The sequence below is a fragment of the Agrilus planipennis genome, unplaced genomic scaffold (genome assembly GCF_000699045.2).
Source record: "Agrilus planipennis isolate EAB-ADULT unplaced genomic scaffold, Apla_2.0 scaffold140, whole genome shotgun sequence".
Classification (NCBI taxonomy): domain Eukaryota; kingdom Metazoa; phylum Arthropoda; class Insecta; order Coleoptera; family Buprestidae; genus Agrilus; species Agrilus planipennis.
In genome coordinates, this window is record NW_020438943.1 from 44,995 (window position 1) to 72,812 (window position 27,818).

At 34.0% G+C, this 27,818-nt stretch overlaps 2 protein-coding genes and 2 non-coding genes across 6 annotated transcripts; 3 read left to right on the forward strand and 1 right to left on the reverse strand.

The window, feature by feature from the left end:
- Positions 1 to 2,532: 2,532 nt before the first annotated feature.
- Positions 2,533 to 10,516, reverse strand: LOC108739230 (mediator of RNA polymerase II transcription subunit 14). Of its 2 annotated transcripts, none has more exons than XM_018473033.2 (21): positions 10,136 to 10,516; positions 9,794 to 10,014; positions 9,592 to 9,724; positions 8,751 to 9,050; positions 8,527 to 8,659; positions 8,149 to 8,389; positions 7,918 to 8,056; positions 7,714 to 7,855; positions 7,174 to 7,538; positions 6,916 to 7,120; positions 6,684 to 6,856; positions 6,324 to 6,570; positions 6,086 to 6,229; positions 5,695 to 6,005; positions 5,265 to 5,577; positions 4,795 to 5,184; positions 4,573 to 4,734; positions 4,306 to 4,511; positions 3,390 to 3,551; positions 3,013 to 3,282; positions 2,533 to 2,955 (listed from the first exon to the last, which is right to left on the reverse strand). In XM_018473033.2, the coding sequence occupies exons 2-21, from the start codon at positions 9,961 to 9,963 to the stop codon at positions 2,578 to 2,580; spliced, it is 4,584 nt and encodes a 1,527-aa protein (XP_018328535.1). In that variant the 5' UTR covers positions 9,964 to 10,014; positions 10,136 to 10,516; the 3' UTR covers positions 2,533 to 2,577. The 2 variants fall into 2 exon arrangements, with proteins under 2 accessions (XP_018328535.1, XP_018328534.1); XM_018473032.1 differs by having other exon boundaries at positions 5,265 to 5,580.
- On the forward strand, positions 9,170 to 9,289 carry LOC112904501. The gene has a single exon (XR_003231141.1). It is a non-coding gene; the product is annotated as a U4atac minor spliceosomal RNA (small nuclear RNA).
- Positions 10,517 to 10,793: 277 nt separating the features above from the next.
- LOC108739229 (centromere-associated protein E) lies at positions 10,794 to 27,789 on the forward strand. Of its 2 annotated transcripts, none has more exons than XM_025974630.1 (16): positions 10,794 to 11,183; positions 11,353 to 11,537; positions 11,845 to 12,041; positions 15,690 to 16,216; positions 16,471 to 17,121; positions 17,783 to 21,427; positions 21,480 to 21,679; positions 21,745 to 22,078; positions 22,532 to 23,067; positions 23,594 to 23,892; positions 23,973 to 24,094; positions 24,152 to 24,278; positions 24,343 to 24,553; positions 24,615 to 25,692; positions 25,777 to 26,448; positions 26,516 to 27,789. In XM_025974630.1, exons 1-16 carry the CDS (start codon positions 11,039 to 11,041, stop codon positions 27,217 to 27,219), a joined length of 9,633 nt encoding a protein of 3,210 aa, XP_025830415.1. In that variant the 5' UTR covers positions 10,794 to 11,038; the 3' UTR covers positions 27,220 to 27,789. The 2 variants fall into 2 exon arrangements, with proteins under 2 accessions (XP_025830415.1, XP_018328533.1); XM_018473031.2 differs by lacking the exons at positions 10,794 to 11,183; positions 11,353 to 11,537; positions 11,845 to 12,041 and adding exons at positions 14,209 to 14,755; positions 14,925 to 15,109; positions 15,417 to 15,613.
- Positions 12,742 to 12,861, forward strand: LOC112904502. Its single transcript, XR_003231142.1, has one exon. It is a non-coding gene; the product is annotated as a U4atac minor spliceosomal RNA (small nuclear RNA).
- Positions 27,790 to 27,818: the final 29 nt, after the last annotated feature.

A 27,818-nucleotide genomic window follows, 5' to 3' on the forward strand; every position in this document is an offset into this window, starting at 1 on the left:
GCATGAATTCGTCTAAATAAAACTGTTTAAGTATAAAGTTAAATTATGCAAAAGAAATCACTTTTACTTAGATTTTCGTAAAAGTGATCTACTAAAAAAGGATTTTGATTAATTAATAATAAAACTAAAGCTTTCCAATCAAAAGTGCAATACCTTTAAAACAACTACATAATTTATACAACAATAATAGTAATAGTTTTTTTAATGCTATAAATCATTTTAAACTAACATAAACACCGGGGTAAACCATTTTTCCTTTATGATGTATACAAGGAATTTGCAAAAAAATTTAGAAATTTAGGCTGTACATAAGGGGGTAAAAAGGGGCGTCAAAGTTTGTATTGTAACATTTTTGGTTGTTGTCGTTAGATTTACCTGAAGCTTGTACAATTAATTAAATATCTATTTTACGAAGCTGCTGTTTGATTATTTAAATCAAGATAAAAGGGATTCTTCATGGCCAAATACATCAACAGTAAATATGCAATAAATGATTTACTAGAAGATTATGTCAAAATTATATATCAATTAACTAATTAACATAATCCACATACATAACATAATTTTCACCCTTAGCTAATAATCTAATTTCCTTCCCTAATTAATTATCACAAAGACTTTTTATATAAACAAAGCTGACTTACAATTTCAAACAATACCTAAATATAATAAATACAATAAATAATACAAGGAATAAACTATAATAAATTATTATTACATTTATTCTTATAAATTGTGAGTTAGTTTTGCCTATAAAAAATGTTACTGATAATTATTTAGGGAAAGAAATTACATTATTAGCCAAGGGTGAAAATTGTTATATTGATAACGTTCGACAGCACCTAAAAAAATTGAACTGATTTTTTTAACGTAATACCCTTCGTAAGTCTCATGTCCTTTAGAATCCTTTAGTGCATATTTATTGTTGATGTTTTTAGTCCTGAAGAGGACTTTTTACCTTAAATCAAAACGTTGACAATTGATCATACAGTGAATTAAATTAAAAGTTATTACCTTTACTAATGAAATTTAAATATTTTCAAAATAATGAATCGAGAAAAGTACAAATTTACAATTTTTTTTGATACTTGAATTTTAACTTGTAAAGCAAATGAATTAATTGTAATTAAAAGAATACTTGTATGAGTCATAGTTGTAGTAAATTCAAAATATAATAAACCTATTTTTTTGTAGTAACTGTTCATTGTCACTGAAACTACATTTTTCAATTTCAATATTTTTTTTCATAAATATAAAACAGTAAATTATTTCTGGAATATATATCGTGCAAAATAATAAAGGTAAATCGAACAATAGTAGCAGCGAACAAATAAAAACATCAATGGGGCCTCCTATACAAAAACTGAAAATAGAATAACCACAATTTTGCAAATAATCAATAAAAATTGTATCGATCTGCAAGAAATTTTTTTTGATTATTTACAAACAGATGTTTTCAACAGCTAAAATTTCTTCAAAAAAATTTGAGTTGAATATCTTACAAAAAAAATAGAGGCTGAAATTTGGTTTGTTTACCAAATATAAAAATTACAATTAGTGGGAAATAGTTTAAATAAAAAATAAGTTAGGAATATATCAAGACATATATTTTAAAGCGATTCTATTTAAAATTGTGCAAATAAAAGGAAGTTATTTTATCTGTTAAATGGTTTACAATGTAGTGTAGATAACATCAATTTTGAAGACCTACCTTTTCGTATTTTTTTATCGGAGCATCGCAATTCCATTTAAACGACACCACCTAACCAACTCAACACTCGATACGCACTGCGCGTGTGTTATTTTATTTTTATTTCAAAGCTTCAGTTCGTCAAACTTCGTTGTTCTTCGATTCACCCGAAAATGACATTAGAATTAACGCTTTTGATTGGTTGTATTTCAAATTGCTTTTCAATGATTTCAATTCAATTAGTTATTTTGTGTTATGCAACCCATTTTACAGAGGAGTATAGATGAAAACAAACACTTAAATTAATTTAAAATTGAGATAATCGTAATTCTGGTGTAATGATTTTAAAATGATTGTATATAAGTAAACGCATTAATATTGTAATTTTAAAATATAAATGTAATAAAAGTTACCAACTTTTTATTTAAACAGTTTCCTCAGAAGAACGCAAGAAAACGTTTACGATGTTATTTAATGGTTGTAATGTTCATTTATTGAATTTTAAAGTATTTTTAAATATATGGTTTATTATACAGTGAATAAAATATTAAATTCATTTGGAAAAGAACGCACTGATTCATTAAAATTCAGTTCATGACACACATTGCATTTATTTACACTTCATATCATTTACGATTGAAGCGGACAGCTTGTCGGGCGCTCTTTAAATACGAATAACGATGCAAGTGCAAGATGACGGGAATATGATACTTTTTGTATACTAAAAAAAAAAAAAAAAAAAAAATTTTTTGATCATAGTCAAATTCTCTATATTTCAACAGATCATAAATCATGCCATAAGTCCCCACAAAAATAATATAAAATAATGTTTTTGTACATACCTTATTTTGACAATTCTGAAGAATCTTCTTGGTTCTTTATAAACACTATTGTGGTCCCATCATTCCCATGGGTATATTAACGGGATAGCCGGGCTGACCACCTTGTGTCATCTGCATAGCAGGAGATTGGATTTGTTGGACTCCACCAGGAGCAGGGCTTGGTTGTTGAGGATCAGATGATAGGGTCAGGTTCATAAGAAGCTCTCGAACAGCAGGGAGTAAAGAACATTCTGAATGATTGCTCTGGAACTGGGCAAAGTGTTTGAGGAGCTGACTCGCAGCCGTCATTGCAGGCGCGGGTCCCGCGTCCCGTTTTTCTGCCAATTGTGTTATATTAGTGCTAATGTCGTATACCAAAGGCAGAACCAGAGAAGGAGGTTCCATACTGTTAGGATATTGGACACCTATACGTGTTATTTGTAACTGAAATGAGAATAATACTTGAGTTAAATAGCTTTTGAAAAGAAAAAAAATACTTACAAAGAATAGTATTTTCGTTCTATAAACGAGGACAGCTGCCATTCCTGTAGGAACTATGGGAATTGCAGAAGGAGGTATCCTGAGCATCCACTGGACAGACCACTTGAATCCCTGCTGTTGGCACAGCTGAGGCATCAAGTCCAGGCGCATAATTTGTACAAAGTCCTTTAGGATATTGACAGGAACGTTTAGCATACAACAAAATCCAAACATCGAAATTGGCTTATATGGAGGGGCTGCAGCTCTCGAATCGAAAAACTTCTCAATCATCTTTAAAAATAAAAAAGGAAAATTTTAGATACAATAAATATGATACCAATAGTACTTATACTATTGGTACTTATAAATAAATAGAAATATAAGAAAAAAATTCTTACTTGTAGTTCTTCAGAATTCCAAACGTCTTTTGATTCAGGCGTAGGTGTAATCTTTAAATGCAATGATTGCAAATGTTGGGTGTTTAAACCTATACGACACTGAAGAGTGTCTGCTACTTTAAAATGAATCACACCAGGCTCTGTCATTGGTAATGCTGTTAACTGGAAAAAAGTTTCATTTATTATATTTTATTCATAACATATATTTTAAAGCGATTCTATTTAAAATTGTGCAAATAAAAGGAAGTTATTTTATCTGTTAAATGGTTTACAATGTAGTGTAGATAACATCAATTTTGAAGATCTACCTTTTCGTATTTTTTTTATTCTATAAGTATCGGAGCATCGCAATTCCATTTAAACGATACCACCTAACCAACTCAACACTCGATACGCACTGCGCGTGTGTTATTTTATTTTTATTTCAAAGCTTCAGTTCGTCAAACTTCGTTGTTCTTCGATTCACCCGAAAATGACATTAGAATTAACGCTTTTGATTGGTTGTATTTCAAATTGCTTTTCAATTATTTCAATTCAATTAGTTATTTTGTGTTATGCAACCCATTTTACAGAGGGGTATAGATGAAAACAAACATTTAAATTAATTGAAATTGAGATAATCGTAATTCTGGTGTAATGATTTTAAAATGATTGTATATAAGTAAACGCATTAATATTGTAATTTTAAAATATAAATGTAATAACAGTTACCAACTTTTTATTTAAACAGTTTCCTCAGAAGAACGCAAGAAAACGTTTACGATGTTATTTAATGGTTTCATAGTAGCACGATAATGTTAATTTATACTGTGGAGAATAGATAATTCTCATAACAGCTTAATAAAGAGCAATTAATATTGATTATGTTATGTAGTTTTTTCCAGTGTGGNATTTGTATAAATTATGAATAGCTTACGTAATTTTCGTTATGCACAAATCTTTGTAACTGTCTACGCATAAACACGCATCCTAGGAACCTCTCAAGAGGGGCTAATTCAGGTCCAGGAAGCCCTTGTGGATGTGGCGAAGGGCAACAAAGGGTTTCCAAAGCTTCGTGTGTTAGTAACGTAGGAACCGCTCCGGCCCAGGACCTTTGGGGTAACACTCTTGACAAATGACCTCCTTTTTAAGGAAATAAAACGTTATTTTATTTAGTAAATATAAAAACGAAAATAATACTTACCTATTTTTAAGTCTGATTGAGGACTATGCATAATTGGGCCTCCGGGAGACTGCCCTGGCCTAGCAGGTGAAGGTCTAGGGACACTTGGAGAGCCAGGCCAGTTTGAGGCTGCCGGGGAAGTCATACTTTGTGACGAAGGAAAAGGACTCCCATCGGAATGACCTTATAAGCAAGAAATAAATAATTAGCGACAGTAATTAATAATTTAATTATAAAGCATACCTGCCTGTTGCATAAAACTACTTCCAGGTGAATGCCCCGGCAAATTGGTAGATGATGGTCCTGGAGACGAATTTGATAGCAGACCCCCAGGACTTGGCACGTGAGGATTAAGAGGCGAGTTGGCGACTAAACCGGATCCAGGACTGGGATGTGGTAAAACTGGCAATGGACTAGGGTTCACATTTCCTGGTAGAGAGGTAGGAGACGCCAAACTGAATGATGTGGCAGGACTGGAGCCAAAATTCGTGTGACTGCTTGGTTGATTAATATTTGAGGTGTGTGGACTTGCCGGGGTATGTGGATTCGAACCTGATGGTGGGGTGAGAGGAGGGTGGAAACGAAGACCAGTCTCACGTTGTTGAGCAGGAGATTGAGGTCCTTTATGATGACCTAAAAAGTAAATACGTTATTTCTAGTACTCAAATAGCAGGAGTCAGATAAAATTGCAAGGATGTAAACAATGAATTTACCTAAAAATCCACCGCTTCCCTCTACTTCCATCGAAATGGGCGAAGGTGGATTATCGTCTTCTGACTGCGATCTTCTTCTAAACACAGCACTTTCGTCAACGTATTTCGAAAGGAATGCTTTCAGCCCTTGAGTGGGAGTAAACACATCAACCACGTTGCTTCTGTCGTATCTGCTATATGCCCCGTCTCTTAAAGAAACTAATCCGCCTCCGCGTAATCGTAATTCTAAACAATACATGCCCTGATATGCCAATCTTATTAAAGTGCACGACTGAGCCATCACCGTGAACGTTTGGACGGGAACTTGAGGCCTCTGCTAATAAAAGTTGGTTTTTGAACATGTCACCTTACAAATCTTGCAACACAGATTACATTTAAGCAAGAAGTTGAATTATTGTAATTATGCTAATGCTAAAATGCTTTTACTTACTGTGTTGTAAACACCCAGTTGGGGTAAAGAGGGAAGCTTACTGATAGAAATGAGGGGTTCATAGGACTCATTTAGTAACTGAATAATCTGCGCCAAATTACGATGTTGATTTAGATGAGCTTCCAGTTGCTCCCTTATCAAAGAATGGGCATTTAAGGCATTATTATTTGCACCGAACGCCAATTTGAAAACCTTTTCACTGTTATTCCAATTTATTGATACTATTGCTCCTTTCTCTTGACCATAGTATAGAATCAGCTTACTGTAGTTGTAGGATTTTACACTAAACATATTTGATAGATTGTATTTGTCTGCAAAATACAAAAAAAAAAATAATTACTCTCCTAAAGCGTTTACTCATTAACTCATAAATTATAAAAAGATATGTCACCTGAAGAAAGGTATTCGCTGAGATCATGTACAATCATGTACAAATGTACAATTTGATACCAGTCATCTAACAACGAGTCAACAGTCCGAGTAATGGTGTCTATAGTTCCCATATCATATTGAAAATATACTGGTCTACGATTACCTGGAAAAGAAAAATAATAAAATAGAAATAAATGCAAAACAAAAATGAATTAGAATTTCCTATTTAATTTAAAATTACATAAAACTGCTCCTACCTTGTTCTTTAGGATGACTGCTTATTAAGGGACTGGAATAGAAAACAAATTCTGTCATCCAGCTTTTTTGCATTCCTTTGCTTTGAACCCTGATTGAAACCGATAACATTCTCTTAAGTAAAGCCTGCCATGCAGGAGATTGGCCAATTTCAGGAGTTGGGGGTGGTAACTGAATTAATCTAAGAACCAACCCCGTAGCATTTGCCTCCACTTGCAAACCTTGGTGGAATATACTTCGATTTGTCAACTATACCAAAAAAATTAAAATATTATGAGAAAATAGAAAACTACAAACAAAAATCAAACGGTTCTATACGAGGCAAGCTGGTCTTTTTAATCAAAAAATGTATAAAAACGCACCTCTTTTGTCAATGTGATAAACGGAAGTCTTTCGTCACACATTGCAACGACATGAGCAAGTTCTGATATAAAATAAGCTGGCTGTTTTGATCTTCTGGTCCCACATTCCATTTTGTTAGTTGAAGTTTTACGTTTTAATCCGCTACTTTCATTTCTTTCAGTGTCAATTTCTTCTATAAAAATATCTTAATGTATTAAGAAATCCTAAAGAGTATAATAAGTTTACTCTTACCATCGACATTTGTAAATGGACCATGGGTAACAACGAACGTGTCCAGTTCAATTAATGACTGTACTTTAAGGTAAGATTTAGGAATTTCTGTTTCTATAGTATCATCGTTTGGGTTGTCTTCAATACTTGATTGCTTTACAACAGCTAAATAAAAAGAAAAGCCGACTTCACACGATGTATTCTCTTTTTCTTTCAATTCGACAATCTACAACAGTTTTTTATCAATAGAGATCAAAGGACAAAAAACAATTATGTTACCAAAATAACGTTTGGATGTCTATGTAGTTGAACGCACATCCTATGGCGTCCTATTTTTGTGAGGGGATGATCGGCGTAATGTAGGAGGGGTAGACGTTCGTGAGCTGTGGCAGGAAGATGCTGGAGTGTTTTTTCGCATCGACGTTGAGTTATCCAGTACCTTAATTCACTAATAAGTACTGGTAGCCGAGCATGGTCTCCATTGAGCGAATTCTGCAGTTCGGGTATTAGAGGAGCGTCATACTGCGGAACTTGACACTGAAGCATCCCTGTGTGAGTGTCAACGGTTATAAGCAACTGTTCCGCGCGAAGACACGGCTGTAAAATTGCCACTGATAAAATTGCAGGGGATCCTTGTAAATTGCCTGTAACAAAACAATACAAATAAAACGTAAAGAATACAATTTATTAAAAAGGTCATATATATTTTTTTGTTGTAAAATATAAATATAGTGCAATATGTATAAAACCCTCAAAAACTTAATATACTGTATGTTTAATAATATAACATCCAAGTGTTATGAAATATTATTTACTTACATTCAACATCTTTAAGCATTCCTTGCAATTCCTGTTTTATGTCAGACAACCTGCTGCGAGTCCTTACATAAATTGTGTGTACCAAAAGCCTTTCCATTGAAAGAAGTTCACATCGGATAGCCCTATCGGCTATTTCACTTTCCTAAATTACAATAAAGAAACATATACAATACAATTAAGTGTTTCCCATTTTTTAGAATTTACCTTGCTTCCTAGTGATGGAACGTGCTGAACTGACAGAGGTCTTGCTGAATCGTGAGGATCGACTTGGACGCTCAGTTTATAACCCAATTCTGATCTCAGATCTTTATTTGAATTATCTCTTCCTTTTGTAGTTAACTCCCTAAAAAAATTAATTTAAATTGTAAAATCCATCTATAAAAGGTACTAACAACAAAATTTACGCATTTTATAAACTGAAAATTATTTTAATACCTCCAGTAGGATATTGTCAAACATCTTCCAGGAACATATTCATCTACATGGATGTGATCATCTAGCCTGTCTCTCATTAAACGTAATGTCTGAGTGTACAATACTTCAAGTTGTAAGGATTGGCAGAAAAAATGCAAACAGTTGTAAACTTCTGTTAATGGCAAGGGATTGTCAACTAAACGTGCTTGTATTAGTTGATGAATGTACTGAACTTGCAAGGGATGAACCAAAACTTTTCCATCTAATGAGAAAAAAAATTAAAGAAAAAACGCGAAAACTTTCGGATGACTTCTGCATATTAGAAATATAGTGTTCACTAAAAGTACTGATTTTTTTTCTTGTAACTGCAGTGTTTTACGAAAAACAATTAGTTTTTACCTCCGGTTTCCTTATCTTCAACAAGAATATCGATTTCTAAAAGTCTCCAAGGTATGTTTGGGCCATCTCCCATAACAGTTAACGAAACTTCAAATTCGCGTTCCACATGAAATGTTACACGACCGTTTTCTATCTAAAAATGATAAATTAAAAATTAATGAGATGGATTACTAAATGTAATACTTATTAACAAAAACAAAAAAAGTTTTTGTATTTCACACTACCTTTAAATTTCTCATTTGTGGTAGAAGATTCCCTGTAACAAGTCGATGTTGAATGACCTGATTTAATCTCAGCAAAGTGGCTCGTTTTTCTGCATTAGTAATAGGATCGGGGGGCACAATTCGATCCCGAATACAAGAGGGCAATCTTCCGTAAGTACCTGTGGTCAACACCTCTACAGCAGCAGGTATATGGAAATTTGGTAAACGAGCTTGCACAAGAGTTTCCCGAGCCATTCGGGCTAGCATATCTGCTGTTTCTACGAATAGGAGAGACTGCTTATCCAAAAAGGCCATAATCCTCTGAAAAAAAAATGTTTTTTGTGTTCATTAAAGATTCAGGTAACAGATGGCAGTGTACTGTATATTCACAATGAAATAATGAACGCGAATCTATAAAACTGTAAAAGAATTTCAACTCGGCCTTCCTTGTCAAGGGGAGCAGAGTGCGTCAATGAACGTATAGTGAGACCACTTATGCTGACACCCTGTATATATATCCGCACCCACATCATTAGTGACTGAGTGCAATTTTTGGAATGCCCTCTTACTTTATAGAGGGCCAAATAATAAACAAACAAATTAATAAATATGAATAATTAGTAGCTGCATTATGTATAAATATAAAAGTGTTATCACATTATTACCAAAGTTTCACAAGCTTTTCAATATTAACTATTATTTCTTTAGTTCAGTATACTTGTAGAAGAGTTAATTAAAATAAATTTTCTTAGTAATTAGCATAAAATAAAAGTATCACAAAAAATCTAACTGCAATAAAATTAATTAAGTATGAATGACTATATGCTCATTTTGATTAAATATTAGTATGAACAACACTTACAGCAGATTTTTCTACTTTTGAGGCACTGCTAGCCCACTTTACCAGTGCTAGTAGTCTGACAAATAACTGTCTAGTTCTCGCAGCAAAGCTGTAGATTTCAATCTTCCTCTCCATATCTGTTTTACGTGGGAGTCTAAAAAATGCCACAATTATGGAATATAGTCTCAACATATTTTACAATTTACACACTAAATTTACTTACAATTCTGCTAAAACAGTTAATTCGTGGTATGTTCTTTGTACAATAAAATCTATAAGCATTGCTAAAGAAATCTGTCCTCCCCTGTTGCCTTCTTGAGGGGTGGCATATCCGCCCTGTGACATGTTACTAATAGCAGTTGTTTGTATCCCCTCAAGTGGTACTGGGGCCATGGTATTGATTGTGTTTCTTGGGACCTCAATTTATTCAACACTTCAATTAATCTGTAAATAGTACAAAATACCACTTATAATTTTCTATATCATAATTGGAATATAAGAATTGAAAAGCATTCATTTTTTAGCAGTAAAATATAACTGTACATCTCAATAAAAGTATACTAACCTCAAAAAAATCCAGTTGGTTTAACATATTACAAACGAATTGTGCTCTTTTCTTAATAGGTATGAAATAATACTTTACATATATTTTGTGTATTTACGTTTAAATATCATATTTCAAAGCTTTTTGAAATACAATTAAACAATATTTTTGATAAGTACTGACACTTTCACAATTTGAAGAAAGACTGTAAAGTAATTTCACTGAAAACTCTATATTATGATGCACGTATTACACCAACCATTAGATGAAAGAAAATATAAACATAATTAATCACAGGCTTTTAAAAGTATTTCTTATTTCAAAATAAAATAAAATTGGCACCTTTTGCAATCACTACAGCAAAATAAAACATACATAACCATAGATGGTTAACTGAAGTTTTGTCTATCATAGACAAGTCTATGCTGAAGTTTGTTACGTTACGTTCACACATTTGAAACGAAGTTGGAACAAAATTGTCTGTTGTGCCATCTTTCAAACAGTTTCTAAAGTTCAGAACTATCAAAATCTGCTGTTTTTCGTGTATTTACGTTAATCAGGATTTTTTTTAAAAATTATTTAGGAAATTTTGAAGAAGCGTTTTAGCTTATTGACATTTCTAATAGTTTTGTTATTTGTTAAGAATAAAAGTTTCCATCAAGTATTTCCTAGGATTGTTTGGAAGCATAAATCTCCGATAATTGCATGTCAAACCAAACAAAACGTAGTTCATTGCGGTTGGTTTGTGGGTTGTGATTTTAGTTAAGTTTTCAAGTTGTTTGTCATGGAGATTAAATATTTTGACAATACTTTCATTAAAAGTTACAAGGTGGTTTTGTTGAGTGCAAAGACAGTATTGGTGATTAATAAAGCAATGAAAACTATTTAATTTGATGTGTAATAAATATTGTGAGGCCGCTGAAAATGGCGTCCGACAATGAAGCTTCTTGTGATAATGATCCAAACTTTGCAGTTATTTGCGGTTTTCTTGAAAAGTTTGGTATAACATGCGGATTGTCGGACATAGACTTTCTAGACTTACAGGAAATGCTTGAAAACACACAAGAAGGTAAGGCTACTTATGAACTAATTTTTTTATAACGCAATTACTGCTTTCTCCCCTGAAAATATTTCAACTATAAACTTAAACGTACTTAATGTAATGTGTAATTGGTTTACTTAGTACAACCTATAATATTACAAAGATTTTTCTGAAGAAATGTTCTTGCATACTATAGTATCCAAATACTTGGTGGACATGCATGTGAAACTTTTAAGAAAAATTCGAAAGTCAGTTACTGCAGAACGTTGGGAAAGGAGTTTAGTAAAATTCTGCCATGAATTTAGCAGTAAGGATGCTTGGGAAATCGAACGATTTGGATATAAAAAGGCTAGACTCTCATCTAAACTTCGTGTGCTCAAAGTGAGTATGCAATTCAAATACTTTTGACAAAGTTTACTTTCTATTATGTAAACAAATGCAATACAGGTCTTAAAATGTGATTAAAAAAACTTTAAAATTACTGAAATACCATGAAAATACTTTTATTATTTTATCATAATTTTGTAGTTTAGGTTAAATGTAATAACATTTTAATAAATTCTGTATAGTTTGAAAAATACTGTGTTATGTAAGTTTTTATCAACATAATTACTGTTTCTTTCATTCTTATATTCAAAAGTAACATTTGTTTAATAGAAACATATTACTTACTTATTATTTGGTTTAGGAACTTCTGGAAATGCAGTTTGACTACAACACCAAATTTAAAAATGAAGTAAATAAATTATCTGCAGAAGAATTGCGTTGTCAGCCATTGGGTAGAGATCGAAATGGTTGTGCTTATTGGTTTCAAACTGATGAAAATTGTCAAATTCGCGTTTATAAAGAAGATATTGATGAAGAAACCTGGAGTCTCATTGCAAAGTATATANTCAAACCAAACAAAACGTAGTTCATTGCGGTTGGTTTGTGGGTTGTGATTTTAGTTAAGTTTTCAAGTTGTTTGTCATGGAGATTAAATATTTTGCCAAGGTATGTTTGGGCCATCTCCCATAACAGTTAACGAAACTTCAAATTCGCGTTCCACATGAAATGTTACACGACCGTTTTCTATCTAAAAATGATAAATTAAAAATTAATGAGATGGATTACTAAATGTAATACTTATTAACAAAAACAAAAAAAGTTTTTGTATTTCACACTACCTTTAAATTTCTCATTTGTGGTAGAAGATTCCCTGTAACAAGTCGATGTTGAATGACCTGATTTAATCTCAGCAAAGTGGCTCGTTTTTCTGCATTAGTAATAGGATCGGGGGGCACAATTCGATCCCGAATACAAGAGGGCAATCTTCCGTAAGTACCTGTGGTCAACACCTCTACAGCAGCAGGTATATGGAAATTTGGTAAACGAGCTTGCACAAGAGTTTCCCGAGCCATTCGGGCTAGCATATCTGCTGTTTCTACGAATAGGAGAGACTGCTTATCCAAAAAGGCCATAATCCTCTGAAAAAAAAATGTTTTTTGTGTTCATTAAAGATTCAGGTAACAGATGGCAGTGTACTGTATATTCACAATGAAATAATGAACGCGAATCTATAAAACTGTAAAAGAATTTCAACTCGGCCTTCCTTGTCAAGGGGAGCAGAGTGCGTCAATGAACGTATAGTGAGACCACTTATGCTGACACCCTGTATATATATCCGCACCCACATCATTAGTGACTGAGTGCAATTTTTGGAATGCCCTCTTACTTTATAGAGGGCCAAATAATAAACAAACAAATTAATAAATATGAATAATTAGTAGCTGCATTATGTATAAATATAAAAGTGTTATCACATTATTACCAAAGTTTCACAAGCTTTTCAATATTAACTATTATTTCTTTAGTTCAGTATACTTGTAGAAGAGTTAATTAAAATAAATTTTCTTAGTAATTAGCATAAAATAAAAGTATCACAAAAAATCTAACTGCAATAAAATTAATTAAGTATGAATGACTATATGCTCATTTTGATTAAATATTAGTATGAACAACACTTACAGCAGATTTTTCTACTTTTGAGGCACTGCTAGCCCACTTTACCAGTGCTAGTAGTCTGACAAATAACTGTCTAGTTCTCGCAGCAAAGCTGTAGATTTCAATCTTCCTCTCCATATCTGTTTTACGTGGGAGTCTAAAAAATGCCACAATTATGGAATATAGTCTCAACATATTTTACAATTTACACACTAAATTTACTTACAATTCTGCTAAAACAGTTAATTCGTGGTATGTTCTTTGTACAATAAAATCTATAAGCATTGCTAAAGAAATCTGTCCTCCCCTGTTGCCTTCTTGAGGGGTGGCATATCCGCCCTGTGACATGTTACTAATAGCAGTTGTTTGTATCCCCTCAAGTGGTACTGGGGCCATGGTATTGATTGTGTTTCTTGGGACCTCAATTTATTCAACACTTCAATTAATCTGTAAATAGTACAAAATACCACTTATAATTTTCTATATCATAATTGGAATATAAGAATTGAAAAGCATTCATTTTTTAGCAGTAAAATATAACTGTACATCTCAATAAAAGTATACTAACCTCAAAAAAATCCAGTTGGTTTAACATATTACAAACGAATTGTGCTCTTTTCTTAATAGGTATGAAATAATACTTTACATATATTTTGTGTATTTACGTTTAAATATCATATTTCAAAGCTTTTTGAAATACAATTAAACAATATTTTTGATAAGTACTGACACTTTCACAATTTGAAGAAAGACTGTAAAGTAATTTCACTGAAAACTCTATATTATGATGCACGTATTACACCAACCATTAGATGAAAGAAAATATAAACATAATTAATCACAGGCTTTTAAAAGTATTTCTTATTTCAAAATAAAATAAAATTGGCACCTTTTGCAATCACTACAGCAAAATAAAACATACATAACCATAGATGGTTAACTGAAGTTTTGTCTATCATAGACAAGTCTATGCTGAAGTTTGTTACGTTACGTTCACACATTTGAAACGAAGTTGGAACAAAATTGTCTGTTGTGCCATCTTTCAAACAGTTTCTAAAGTTCAGAACTATCAAAATCTGCTGTTTTTCGTGTATTTACGTTAATCAGGATTTTTTTTAAAAATTATTTAGGAAATTTTGAAGAAGCGTTTTAGCTTATTGACATTTCTAATAGTTTTGTTATTTGTTAAGAATAAAAGTTTCCATCAAGTATTATAGAAAATTGTTTGGAAGCATAAATCTCCGATAATTGCATGTCAAACCAAACAAAACGTAGTTCATTGCGGTTGGTTTGTGGGTTGTGATTTTAGTTAAGTTTTCAAGTTGTTTGTCATGGAGATTAAATATTTTGACAATACTTTCATTAAAAGTTACAAGGTGGTTTTGTTGAGTGCAAAGACAGTATTGGTGATTAATAAAGCAATGAAAACTATTTAATTTGATGTGTAATAAATATTGTGAGGCCGCTGAAAATGGCGTCCGACAATGAAGCTTCTTGTGATAATGATCCAAACTTTGCAGTTATTTGCGGTTTTCTTGAAAAGTTTGGTATAACATGCGGATTGTCGGACATAGACTTTCTAGACTTACAGGAAATGCTTGAAAACACACAAGAAGGTAAGGCTACTTATGAACTAATTTTTTTATAACGCAATTACTGCTTTCTCCCCTGAAAATATTTCAACTATAAACTTAAACGTACTTAATGTAATGTGTAATTGGTTTACTTAGTACAACCTATAATATTACAAAGATTTTTCTGAAGAAATGTTCTTGCATACTATAGTATCCAAATACTTGGTGGACATGCATGTGAAACTTTTAAGAAAAATTCGAAAGTCAGTTACTGCAGAACGTTGGGAAAGGAGTTTAGTAAAATTCTGCCATGAATTTAGCAGTAAGGATGCTTGGGAAATCGAACGATTTGGATATAAAAAGGCTAGACTCTCATCTAAACTTCGTGTGCTCAAAGTGAGTATGCAATTCAAATACTTTTGACAAAGTTTACTTTCTATTATGTAAACAAATGCAATACAGGTCTTAAAATGTGATTAAAAAAACTTTAAAATTACTGAAATACCATGAAAATACTTTTATTATTTTATCATAATTTTGTAGTTTAGGTTAAATGTAATAACATTTTAATAAATTCTGTATAGTTTGAAAAATACTGTGTTATGTAAGTTTTTATCAACATAATTACTGTTTCTTTCATTCTTATATTCAAAAGTAACATTTGTTTAATAGAAACATATTACTTACTTATTATTTGGTTTAGGAACTTCTGGAAATGCAGTTTGACTACAACACCAAATTTAAAAATGAAGTAAATAAATTATCTGCAGAAGAATTGCGTTGTCAGCCATTGGGTAGAGATCGAAATGGTTGTGCTTATTGGTTTCAAACTGATGAAAATTGTCAAATTCGCGTTTATAAAGAAGATATTGATGAAGAAACCTGGAGTCTCATTGCAAAGTATATAAATTAATTTATTTATTCTAAAATTACAGGATTTGCTCTTATTAGTTGCACTTATTTGTTTTCCTTGTAGAGACCGTAGTGAATTAGTGCAGCTTATAAACAAGCTGTCTGATAACAAGTCTTCAGTGGCTGCATCAGCGTCAGCATCCGCTTCTGACGCCGTCACAAATGAGGACAGCACCAGCTTGGAGAGTGATAAATTGGGTACTGAAGACATCAGTAACATCAATGGCATTAAATTATCTAAGACATCAGAAGGAAAGGATGATTACGAAGATGATGATGAAGACTGGGATCACAAAAAAAGTGACCAGTCTCCTGTGAAGATGTGCTCGATCACTCTCAATAAAATTGATAAAATTAGTGAACAAAAGGACAAACAAACAAATGAACCTGAAAAATCAACCAAACGCGAAATAGAAGACAAACAAATTTCGAACGACAACTCAAACGATTATGATGAGACGTTGTCAGAAAATGGGAAAAACAAAGGAACATCTGATCCAATGAAGCCCTTGACGATTGAAATAGAAGACAGTAATTCTAATAAATCTGCAGGGGAATTTGCTTACTCCCAAAACAATTCCACAAACGAAGGTAATTATAAACGTTTTTGTGATTTTATAATCTGTGTTATGAATTTCAATTATCTCAATCATGATCAAAAAATAATTAATATTTAACATACAAGAACCGAATTATTAATTATTCTTTGGCACAAACAAAATTTTATTCGGTAAATATTTGAAAAGTATAAGTTAAAACGCCTATAAAGATGTACTATCTAGAATAAGGTATCCAGACAGTAAATGCTTTTGTATGATGGATATAAAATACTTACTAATTTGTAGAACAAACTGATGACGTTCTATCAACGAAGAATCGTCAAGAAAATCAAGAAGACCACCCGCCGTTGACCATCAAACCGATTATTAATCTGCGAATAAAACCGATTACAGAACTTCTATCCCCTAATCACCTGGAACAGATCACTATGCATACAGTGGACAGTGCCGCAAATATAACCGAATTCGGTCGGGGTCCATCGACGTACGTTGCACCACACGCGCTACATTACCGTAAACGGAACCTCCCCGACGCGGAAGATTCGTTGGGCGAAGATCCAGTGATGATCAAAAGGACTCGCCCGACTTTATTACGACCGAAAAAGTTGCCACCTAATTTTATTGAAGTGGATGATGCTGTGGACGAGCCTGTTATATATGTAATGGGTGAGGGTTCAGGCAATGAAAATGAGGGCGTTCCGGAGGGCGAGGAGTCTCCCATTGTGGGCGAAGTGGTAGAAGAGCCAGTGATGTATTTTAAGGGCGAAGGTACTGGTACGGAATGTGCAACGGGAAACGAAAAACAGGACGACGACCAGCAACGAACTACTTCTGATGATAGTGTCGATGTCAAGGAAAAAATGGCGAAAAGTTCAATAAATGAGGCTAAAACACCTAGCGAGACGACTCACTCATTGAAACAGGAATTTAAGTTAGGTGAGTATGCTAATTTTCTTCTAATTTCAAAATTAAAAGTAAATTACTAATGTAAATAATTCGATTAACTCTTCAAAATTTGTATTGTATACAATCGTTAATGAGTATATGCTATTGTGTATACATTTAATGTTAAACAAAGAGTGTTTGTTAATACTTGATCGGTATCTAATCCACCTTTCTTTTATACCCTGTTTCATAATCTGTTTGAGAAACGGGGCCTTTACAAATTTCTACGTGATAATTTAATATACAATGTTTCGAGCTTATAACATTGTTACATTTTTTACATCTCATTCCCACAAAACCTCCACAATTTTCCTCTTTTATAAAGTAATCGTCTAATTTATTTAAACTTCTTCTTCCTTTGCAACTTGCGAAACGTTTATAACAATTCTAGAAAAAATTAAGTGCTTAAAAGTAGCACTAGTAATTAACTTCTTACAAATTTTTAATTTTATTTTTTGAAAATGTCAAATCTACACGTTAATGTAAATTAAAATCAATTTCTAATTAATTAAAGCAAAATGAACATATTACCTGCTCAGTCCCCATTCCTGTTTTATTTAATAGTAGCACATTTAGTAATACATCTCTTTAGATGAAAATTAAATTTGAGTTTACTTATGTCAAAATATAATAAGTGACTTTTCTTTTTCAGGGACGATATTTGACACAAAGATTGACAAATCTTCAGGTGCGCGAATCCCCGTTAAAAACTCCAGATGGGACATGGGCAAACCAACAGGAGGTGACCCTACGGTTGTAACACAGTGCAATAAAAGTGAAAACGATCACAAAACTCAGTGCGAAAGTACGTTGAATTTGTGCGGAGTGAGTGATACGAAGAACGTAACCGAAGAAGTGCCCCAATCTATTATGCCTCCGCCAATTAAGAAACCTGTATTCTTCTTTGGACCGGGTAGCTTAAAAATATCGCCGACAATAAGTCCTATAAGATCGAAATTAAATTGTAATAAAGTGTCCTCTTCAAGTGAAAGTCAAACCAACCAAAAACTGCCCCCCACATTGAATACAAAGGAAGAAAAACAACTTCAAAATAAGTTCACAACTACTAAAGAGTCGTCTTTAGATTTTTCCGCGCAAATTAAATATATTGGTAATGCTGAAGACTCCTCTCCAGATATTACTGATTTCACCGTAAAAGAATCAAACCCTAACAAGCAAGAGAATAATAGCAATTTAGTAAATAATGACAGCAAAGTAAATGTTTCAATTGAATCTTCATCTACCAAAGAAGTTTCCAATATTGAAAAAATACAAAAATTAGTAAACAGTGATGAAGAAATTCCACAAGCAGCTGACATTGTACAAACAGATACCCAGGAAGAAGAAGTGGAAGTTTATAATAAAATCCCCGTAGAAAGTGAAGATAAATCTGTGGTTGCAGGTGTAGATGTCATAGTTCCTATTAGTGATAATTTTGAAGAATGTACAGATAATGTAGAGAAGTTCGAAAACTGTAAACAACTGACTAGAAAAGATTTAGAAAATGTTAGAGCAGTAGGTGTAAAGGAAACAGCCGAGAAAAAAGATGAACTAGAAGTCCAGCAAGTAATAGAACATAATAACAAAATTGGGGTTATTCCTTTAAAGGTTGTTGAAGGTAGTGGTAATCCTGAGGAAAGATCAGTTGAAATATTTAAAGATGACAGTAGACAACTTCAAACAGAAGAAAAAATATTTGAGGATGTTGGTAAAATCTCCCAAGTGAAAGACAAAAGTTTGAGAAATACTACTGAAGAAATCACTGAAAGTGTAGTAAGCGACGAAGTAAACAAAGAATTTCAGGACAATGAGCATTTTAAAGAACTTGAGAATGTTGAAAGTACTGATGATAAGCTGAAAAAAGAAAAAATAAAAGACGTAATTAAGGACAGCAGTGAGTGTCTTTCAAAAGAAGTTAATATGGTAGATAGTATAATTGAAAGTAGCAGTAAACAGCCTTTAGAAAAACATGAAAAAGACAGTGATGTAATGGATACTAATGAGAAATCACAGGTAAAAAATAAAATAGTAAATGATGAAATTGAGGAAAGCAGTAAAATGTTTCAACAAGAAAATGTAATAAGCACCACAGTTAAAGAAAATTTAGACGTTTCTAAACAAAAAGAAGTTGAAGAATCAGAATCTGCAAGAGAAAACGAAGCAACTGAATGTATACAATTAAATGAAAAGCAGCTCAAAAATGAGCCAGTAAAAGAACTTCAGAAAATAAGTAAAAATGAGTTTAAGAATAATTTGCAAAAAGATGAGACTTTATGTTCTGAAAGCCAAAAATTGCCTAAAGAAGATGGTCACCAAGCAATACCAGTTTATTCTCAAAAACAGGAAATAGATGAAAGGGATCAAAATGTGGATACAGAAAAACTTAAAGAGGATGCAATAACAGAAAAGGAGGAATCTAAGGACTACACAATTGAAGATTCAGTTAATAAAACATTACCCTTAAAAATACCAGAGTGTACTGAAACTGGTAAGATAGAACCTAATGAGACAATAATTAAAGAAAGTAAACAAGAAAACATTTTAATAAAACAGCAGGAAACAATAATATTAGTACAACAAGAAGAATGCAAACACAAAGAAGAAATGACTCCTTCAAATTTCGAAAAGCCTTTGGTTAATGAGAAAGTATCTTTAGTTACCAATGTCGATACTCAGAAAATTTATGACGTCGAGCTAGAGACGATGAAAGAAGACAAAACAGATTTGCATTCAAACAAATCAAAAGATGCTGAAAAAAAGGAAGAAAAAAACAAATTAATTACTGAAATGCCAGACAAAACTGAACAAAAAGAAAAAAGAATTTCAGAAAAGGTTGAATTACATACAAAACAAATAGCAAAACTCCCACAGAAAAAAGAACTTCAGCAAATTAGTCAAAAAGACGTAGAAATTACAGAGAAAAGTAGACATAGGAAATCATTAGATAAAAATTTTGACGACATAGAATTAATTCCAACAACTCATAGCGACAAATTAGAACGTAGTAGTACAAACTTAGTTAAGTTACAGGAATCTCAAGACGATAGCAAAGAAGACCCTGCAATAAAAGATTTGATTACAACCGAAAAAGTTAGTGATTTAGAAACATTACGTCAAAGGTCGGAAATAACAATTAGCAAAGTTCAAACATCTCTTGCTAAAACCAGGCATAATTCTTTGAGAAACATCGAAAATAACGAAATGGTAACAATAACACCTAGTAAAAAGCCGAAATTGTTCGACAGCTTTGAATTGAATGAAAAAAGTAAAACACTAGAGAATATAGAATCTGTCTGCAATATCGAAACGCAGCGCACAACCAAATTGGAGACCACTAAATCTGAATTACATCAAACGGACGATTTAAAAATTGCTGGTACTAAAGAAATTGGTAAGGCAAAAAAGGAGGATGATTCTGAATCTTTAGAAAAGGATGATAAAGAAGTTGCTGAATTACCATCTCTAAAAGATATACAAAAACAAATTGTACCAAGTGCCATGGTAGAAGATGAAGCACAAAAGGAGGTTCAGCCACAACCTAAAAAAACTAGCAGCGCAGTTGTCGAAACAAAGAAAAACGTTAATGTTAAAGCTGATCTAAAAGAAAAACAACAAAATACAGATCCCGTTGTAGAACCACCTTGCGTTAAAAAATCCGTACCCTTATTAACTCATGTGGATGTAGACGAATTAAATGAACCAACTGAAACTGCTTTTAAAGATGCGGAATCACTCGTGGATTCCGACAGTGACATCTTCGAAGTTGCTGAACAGGATCCATTAATGGTTTCTGACAAAGAGGAAGAAGCTGAAAAAGAGGAAGATACTTCGATCCCTGTCTCAACTCCGTTGACTTTCAATTCATTCCAACTTGATTTTAATGATTCTCCCACACCATCGCCCCCACCTGCTAGGATACTTACAAGAAATCGTAAAAGAGTTGCTGAACAGAGTATTGATTCCCTAAAAGAAATCAAAAAACAGGATGATGCAAAACGTACAAAATTGAAAGGAAAACGTGCTGCGAACAAAGATTTGCGGCGTATTGTAGAAGAACAAAAGATGCAACCAGCTAGTAGCAGTGAAGAAGGAGGTAATGAGGGTGAGGAGGGTGGCGAACAGGAAAAAAGTGAAGAAAAACCGACGTCTAAGAAAAAGCTTGGTAGACCCAAAAGAGAAACTAAATTACGTGCAGCGAAAACTGAAAGCCCAGCGATTAGTAGCGATGTTAATTCAGAGAACTCAAGGACAGATGCATGTACTACTCCACCACCTAGTAAGAAAGGCAGGCCCAGAAGTAAGTAGCGCGATTTTCGTAAAAATAAAAATTAGTAATTACTTACTTTCAGAGAAAACACTTCTGGGTTTGGAGATCCCTGATAACTTTACAAATAGCCACGAAGAATCCACAGGATCTGTTCGAACGTCACGCCGTATTGCCCAAATCAAAATTAAAGAAGAGGCTGAAAGGAGAAAGTTGGAAGAAGTTGCTTTAAAGGATGAAAAGGGCAAAGGAAAGAAGAAAGGAAAAAAACTAGAGGAAGATAAGGTACGTCTAAAAACAAGCCCTCAATTTTAAGTTAAGTTAATTCATTGTTATCTATTACGTTACAGGATTATAAAACTCACAAAAAGCAACAAAAAAAAGCAATCATTCCCGAAGAAGAAACAACGGTTATGAGCGTGGAATCTGAAAGTAAAAAGAAAAGGAAGAAACGAAAGGCTGGAATGGTTTTTTCTCGTAAACTTTATGAACAAACGAATCCGTGGAAGTACAGTAGCGATGACAGTTCGGAAGAAGAAAATGAAGAGGAGGAAGAATATGAAGAAATGGAACCTAGCGAGGAAGAACCGCTGTTTAAATCCGATCATGAATTCTCTCCAGAGAGCGATCTAGAAGGAGATGGAGAAGTACAACCATTAAAACGAGCTAGAACCGTTAAAAAAGGTGTGTAATGCACACAAGTATTTCTTTTTGCAATTATTATTTGAAATAGTAGAAAGTAGATTCTATTTGTTTTTAGTTTATTGGAATGTTAATGTAATTGTTGAAATCGTTATTTAAAGAAATTAATTTGGATTTACTACTATTAAAATTAAGTTGTTCAAAGAATTGCAGTATGTAAATATGATGATTCATTTGTTATTTCAAATTAATCGTACTCCCAATTAGCAATTAAAATTAAAGCATTTAATAAAATTCAATATGAAACTGAAGAAAATTGTGTTTCTTATTATAAGCAAATATGCAATTTATTTTTATCATTTAACAACACAAAAAAAAAAATGTAAAAATTAAATATATAATAAAAGCTTTAAACAACGAAGTATATATAGAGAAGATTAAATGAGCCTGCTGTTTTCAAAAAAACACAAAATGATCGAAAAAAATTTTTTTTAGAATCAGACGTTGATGACGAAATCGACGACACAAATTGTCAAAAATGCGGCAAATCAGATCATCCTGAGTGGATACTGTTATGTGACAAATGCGATAACGGCTGGCACTGTTCTTGTCTCCGACCAGCACTCTTTGTAATTCCTGAAGGAGACTGGTTTTGCCCTCCCTGTCAGCATATCAGTCTCGTCGAAAGTTTGGAAAACAAACTGATCGAATTCGACAAACGACTCAGCAAACGAGAAATGGAAGTGAGAAGGAAAGAACGACTGGCTTACGTTGGTATTAGTTTGGACAACGTATTACCAGCTAAGGAAGGTTCTGAAGAACATCACCATCACAAGAAAACAAAAAAACAGGATCAGGGTTCTGACGAAGAAGAAGATGAAGACGGTGGTAGGTCCACCGGGGGTACAAGCTCAGAAACTTCTTCCACTTCAGATGATAGTGACGAACCTATTTATCAGTTACGGCAGAGGCGACAAGCACAAACCTACAGATTTAATGATTACGACGATCTTATCAACTCGGCAATCGGGGTGAGTAACATTTTTTCAGGTGTTTTTCAAGATGCCTGAAATTGTTGCTTTTGCAATAATTATGACTCAATCGACAAGATGTTCTCGCGAGCAATAAAACAATTAAATTAGAAAATGAAATTTAAAAAAAATGTGTACATCAAGGCCTTTGCTTTATATGTGTACGCTAGATGGCGGGCTTACAGCTATTATAAGTTACATAGTGTTCCTAAAATAACACAATGACTTTAGAATTATGTACATATAAGCTGCGGCTATCGAACTTTCGATTTTGAAATTTTTCTTGAAAGGAGCAAAGCAATTTGCTCCAAAAAACCTAATTTAAACAAAGTCTCACGAAAACACAATTGCAGGCACATTAAAAACCACCCAGTTAACCCTTATTTTAGGAAAAGTCTTCTGCAGAAGCTGTTTAAATAATTTCTAATTTTTATTAACCAATATTCATATTCATTTACGTCTTTTCTTGAATAATATGGTTGTCACTATTGAAAGTGATACATGTATCTTATAAATTTATTAACAGGAAGAAATGGAGTCAGTGAAGGGAGCTGGAAATCAAGGCAGAGGAAAAGATATAGCCACCATTGTAAACGCGAATAAAGAAGATGCTGAGAAACGAAAGTTGGAGATGCAATTCGATGAAAGACCTCCGGTTGTACCTCCAGAAACACATTCTAAAAATGACGATGACGAAGAAGACGATGAAGAAGTGGTAAGACCCAAAACGAGAACATTTAAGGGCAGAAAGAAATCAAGAAAATTGAATAGTTTAGATGTTAGTTCTGAGAATTCTGACTCGGATGAAGATTTCAAAGGATCAAGGTACTAAACACTTTTTTTATTAGTTTAACATGGTCTAATTAAAGAAATCATTATTTATACTTGATTTAATTCTGGTTTAGTTTGGAAGAGGAGGAAGAAGTCGATGAAGATTTCGATTCCGATAGTAGCGCTAGTAGAAGAGGCAGGGCTGCACTAAGGAGATCAACTCGAGCCCGGACAGCAAGATATGACAAAGATTTTAGTGAATATTTTGAAAAAAATAATCGTTAGTTGTATTTTAACTTTATTATACTTTTAGTAAATGATGAAAGTGAATCAGACGAAGAGGAAGAAGCGCCAAGTCGTAAAAAAATTCGTTCTATCTGGGACGAGTCCCAATCAGAAGATAGTGATAAGTCTTGGGGGCGGCGTAAAAAATCTAAAAGGTAAAAGTAAACAGAAGTAAATTTTAAAACTTGTAAACTAATTAATTACCACTTATTTTTATAGATCTTCGTTTAAATTACCGTCGTACAAACCAAAGAAATCAAAAAAGAAGAAGAAGAAGAAAAGCTATTACGATGATGAAGATTGTTATCGGAAGAAACCTAAAATAAAATACGGCGGCTTGGATGACGATGAAGATAATTTTACAAAAGGTCGAAGAACTAGAGGGAAGAAAATTAATTTTCTTGAAGCTCTTGGGACAGACAGCGAAGAAGTAAGTTGCTTTCAACGTCATTCTTGTTTTTTATAACGTATTTTTTTATTTTCAATTTCAGGAGAGCCGAAACAGAAAATCTACTCGTAAAATCGAAGAAAGCGAAGAAGAGTATGTGGCTAACGAAGACGAAGTAGGCGAAGATTCAGAACTGGAAAAGGATGAAATAATCGAAGAAGACGACGAAGTCGAAGACGAATTGGCTAGTAAACTAAAAAAGAAACGCAAAAATGTGATAGAAGATTCAGAAGAAGACAGCTCTGAAGAAGAGAAAAAAAAAGATGTATCAAAGCATGAACCGTCACTGCAAGAAACTGGCAGTTTTGAAGTGTTGAAAGAAGCAACTGAAATTTCGAATAATAACACAAAAGAAGGGAACAATTTGGTACATAACTCTAACGAAAAACCTCCTCTTAGTGATAAAATTGTTTCGAACGAAACCATACCTGTCACCACATCTGTATCCGTTAACGATTTTCAACCTGACATGTCGACAAACATTCCCGCAAATCAATTTCCCGTGGACTTAAAAGCACCTCCGTCAAATCTCCTTGATCCTAAACATGCAAGATTTGATAATGCGCCCTTTATTACTCAAGCTGTCGCTCACCAGCAACACTTACCTCAAGATTTGAGCAAAGAATCGGACATGTTGCCGTGGGGCGCTAATCAGGGGCGCCATTTTGTTGCCGAAGACGAACAAAGCAGTTCAGTCGATGAAATCAACAGGAATTTTGATGACATGAATGAGGAAGAAATGGAAAAGATGATGGAGGAAGAGGAATTCGCAAATGAACAATTAAAATTGGTTGCTTTGCAAATCGAAAAGGAAAAACAAAGGAAGAAACGCGAAAAGTCAGGTGGCGAGGAACCGAAAACGCCAAAGAAAAGGGGAAGAAAACCGAAGGCAGCTTTAGGTGCATGTGGTGGAGGTATTATCGAGATGGGGCCTTCAACAAATCCGAACATAATTGGCGGACCATCACTTCAAGCCTCACCTTCAAGTGGTGTGTTAACTAGAGCAACACAGTCAGCACCTCTATCGTCAAACATTGGACTTCCACCTGCAACCATTGCGACGTCAACATACCCGAGCGTCTCTTCGATTTCGCCGATGATTCCCCAATCAATTATAAGGAGTAAGTTTCCTATTGTCGTCTTTCCACGATTAAATTTGACCCAAAAATGATTTATATGCTATTAAAATCTTCTTTTCTTATTAGCTTCCATTTCCCCTTCACCATCTCCATATGTAACATTAGAACCAAAAGAGAATGAAGAATTGTCAGAACCTCCTGGCGCTACCATTCCTCTATTTAGCGAAATCTCACCCATGAACGTGACTCCAGAAGGAACTCCTAAAAAACGTCGAGGTCGGGGCAAAGGCAAGAAAACGTTAGCTAAAGAACAAGCAGCAGCTGCTGCTGCTGCAGCCGCGGCCGCAGCGGCGGTAGCATCAAGCAGTTCCATGAGTGGCAATGAAACAAACAGTTCCACCCCTAGCATCATCGCTTCTGGAACACCTGATCAACAGCAAAGCAGTGTCAGTTCTTATCCCACATCGAATCCAAATCAGTCCACTAATTCGCCAATATTGACCAGTAAACTGACGGTAGCGGCACCCCCTCAACCCTTTGCACAGAGTCAGCCCGTGCCCTCAGTAATCACAAGGATGTTGCAGCAGCATAATAATAATCCTAATTATTCTCCTTCACCAAGTAAGATGTACGGGACACCACCGGCTGGCGAACCACCCCCTATTTCGTCAGGATCTAATACTTCGTTACCCACTAATGGAATTCCTGCATCTACCGCTCCTTCGACGTCTCTACAGAGATCAACGCCGTCTCAAACTTCTGGACCGTACCATTACACCAATAACGGACCGAGAGGAGGTGAGTGTTTTTAATAAATTCTGAAGTATTCAATATGACAATTTTGTATAATACTTTATGTTCTCAGGTCCGTATGTGCAACCACCTCCATCGTCATCACCATACCCAGTCCCAAGGGTTCCTCCTTTAGCGTCTCCACATCGATTGCAACAACCCCAAGGCCTTCCTCCACCTATGTATCACTCGCATCTCATGGATCCGTCTCCGTCAGGCGGGGGACCCATCAACATTCCCGGTCCTAACCAACAAGAACGAAACTCGACCCCAGTACTTCAGCCGCCCGTTTCCGGCGCAACAGTTCTTAATAAGTCAGACCAACAACAAGCTACAGCGCCGCCGCCTCTTTCTTCGCAACAATCTGCGTTGCCTTCTTATTCGCGTCCGCCAGTTGGTCACTATACTGCTGGCGGACCGATAAGTACCGCCCCTTCGATGCTCTCTGCTCCCCCGAGGTTTGTGCAACAACAACAGCAGCACTTGCCCCACCGGCCCCCAACTGCTGCCCCTGGTATGCCACCACCGCCACCATTTCACCCTTCTACTTATCCTTATGGAGGACCACCATACGCACCGATACCACCACCAGAAGAAGCTCAACCTCCTGATGGTTATCAAGGGTCACCGTACACAGAACCCTACGGAGGAGAGAACGCTCCTTTACCTACATCAGACAGCAGTAATAGCAGACCCTATGATGAAGAGGTAGGAGGAGAATTTGGGGGTTTGGTGTCGTACTTTTCTAGCCAGAGAGAAGATGATCTCGAAACTTAAAGACGACTGAGGAACTTAATAAGAAGAAAGAAAGTTTTTCGATTGCTTTTGTTTTTGTGTACCAGCAACAAATACAGGACGAACTATTATAAACAAAAAGTTAATATGTAGTTTACGCGTTGTATCTACATATTTTACATGAACGGTATATATATATACAAAATAATAAGTAAGTAAACAGTTAGATTCATAGATAGGACTAACTTAAAAGAAATTAATAAATATACATAAATAATATATATCGATTTGTACGAATGAGGTATTTATGTTTTGTATGTGATTCGTTTTGTGTATCGAAAGAGGGTCGAGTGATGATTTGTTTCCTTTATACTAATTATTGTGGACGATTATTCAAAGTTTATAATTGCATTTTTCATTTCTTTGTTTAAAAATATTTTATTTAACGAACATAATGTATTTATGATGTGTGTAAATATGGTCGTTCAAATAATAATAATATTTTAGTTGTGTATAAATGTAAATAAGATGATACCACTACGATGTATCTTTGAAAATGTAATAGATGCTACACATTAAGATTTTTTTAAATGTCGTTTGTTTTTTATTTGATAACAAGTCTGTTTAAGACTTGAAAATGA

Excerpts from the sequence above, each read along its gene's own strand:
- LOC108739229 (XM_025974630.1), top strand. The coding sequence starts at position 11,039 with ATGGCGTCCGACAATGAAGCTTCTTGTGATAATGATCCAAACTTTGCA. Across the intron at positions 23,893-23,972 it reads GAAGATTTCAAAGGATCAAG|TTTGGAAGAGGAGGAAGAAG; the intron begins GTACTAAACACT and ends ATTCTGGTTTAG. Across the intron at positions 24,554-24,614 it reads TTGGGACAGACAGCGAAGAA|GAGAGCCGAAACAGAAAATC; the intron begins GTAAGTTGCTTT and ends TTTCAATTTCAG.
- LOC108739230 (XM_018473032.1), bottom strand. The coding sequence starts at position 9,963 with ATGGCCCCAGTACCACTTGAGGGGATACAAACAACTGCTATTAGTAAC. Across the intron at positions 9,051-9,591 it reads CAAAAGTAGAAAAATCTGCT|AGGATTATGGCCTTTTTGGA; the intron begins GTAAGTGTTGTT and ends TTTTTTTTTCAG. Across the intron at positions 8,660-8,750 it reads CACAAATGAGAAATTTAAAG|ATAGAAAACGGTCGTGTAAC; the intron begins GTAGTGTGAAAT and ends TATCATTTTTAG.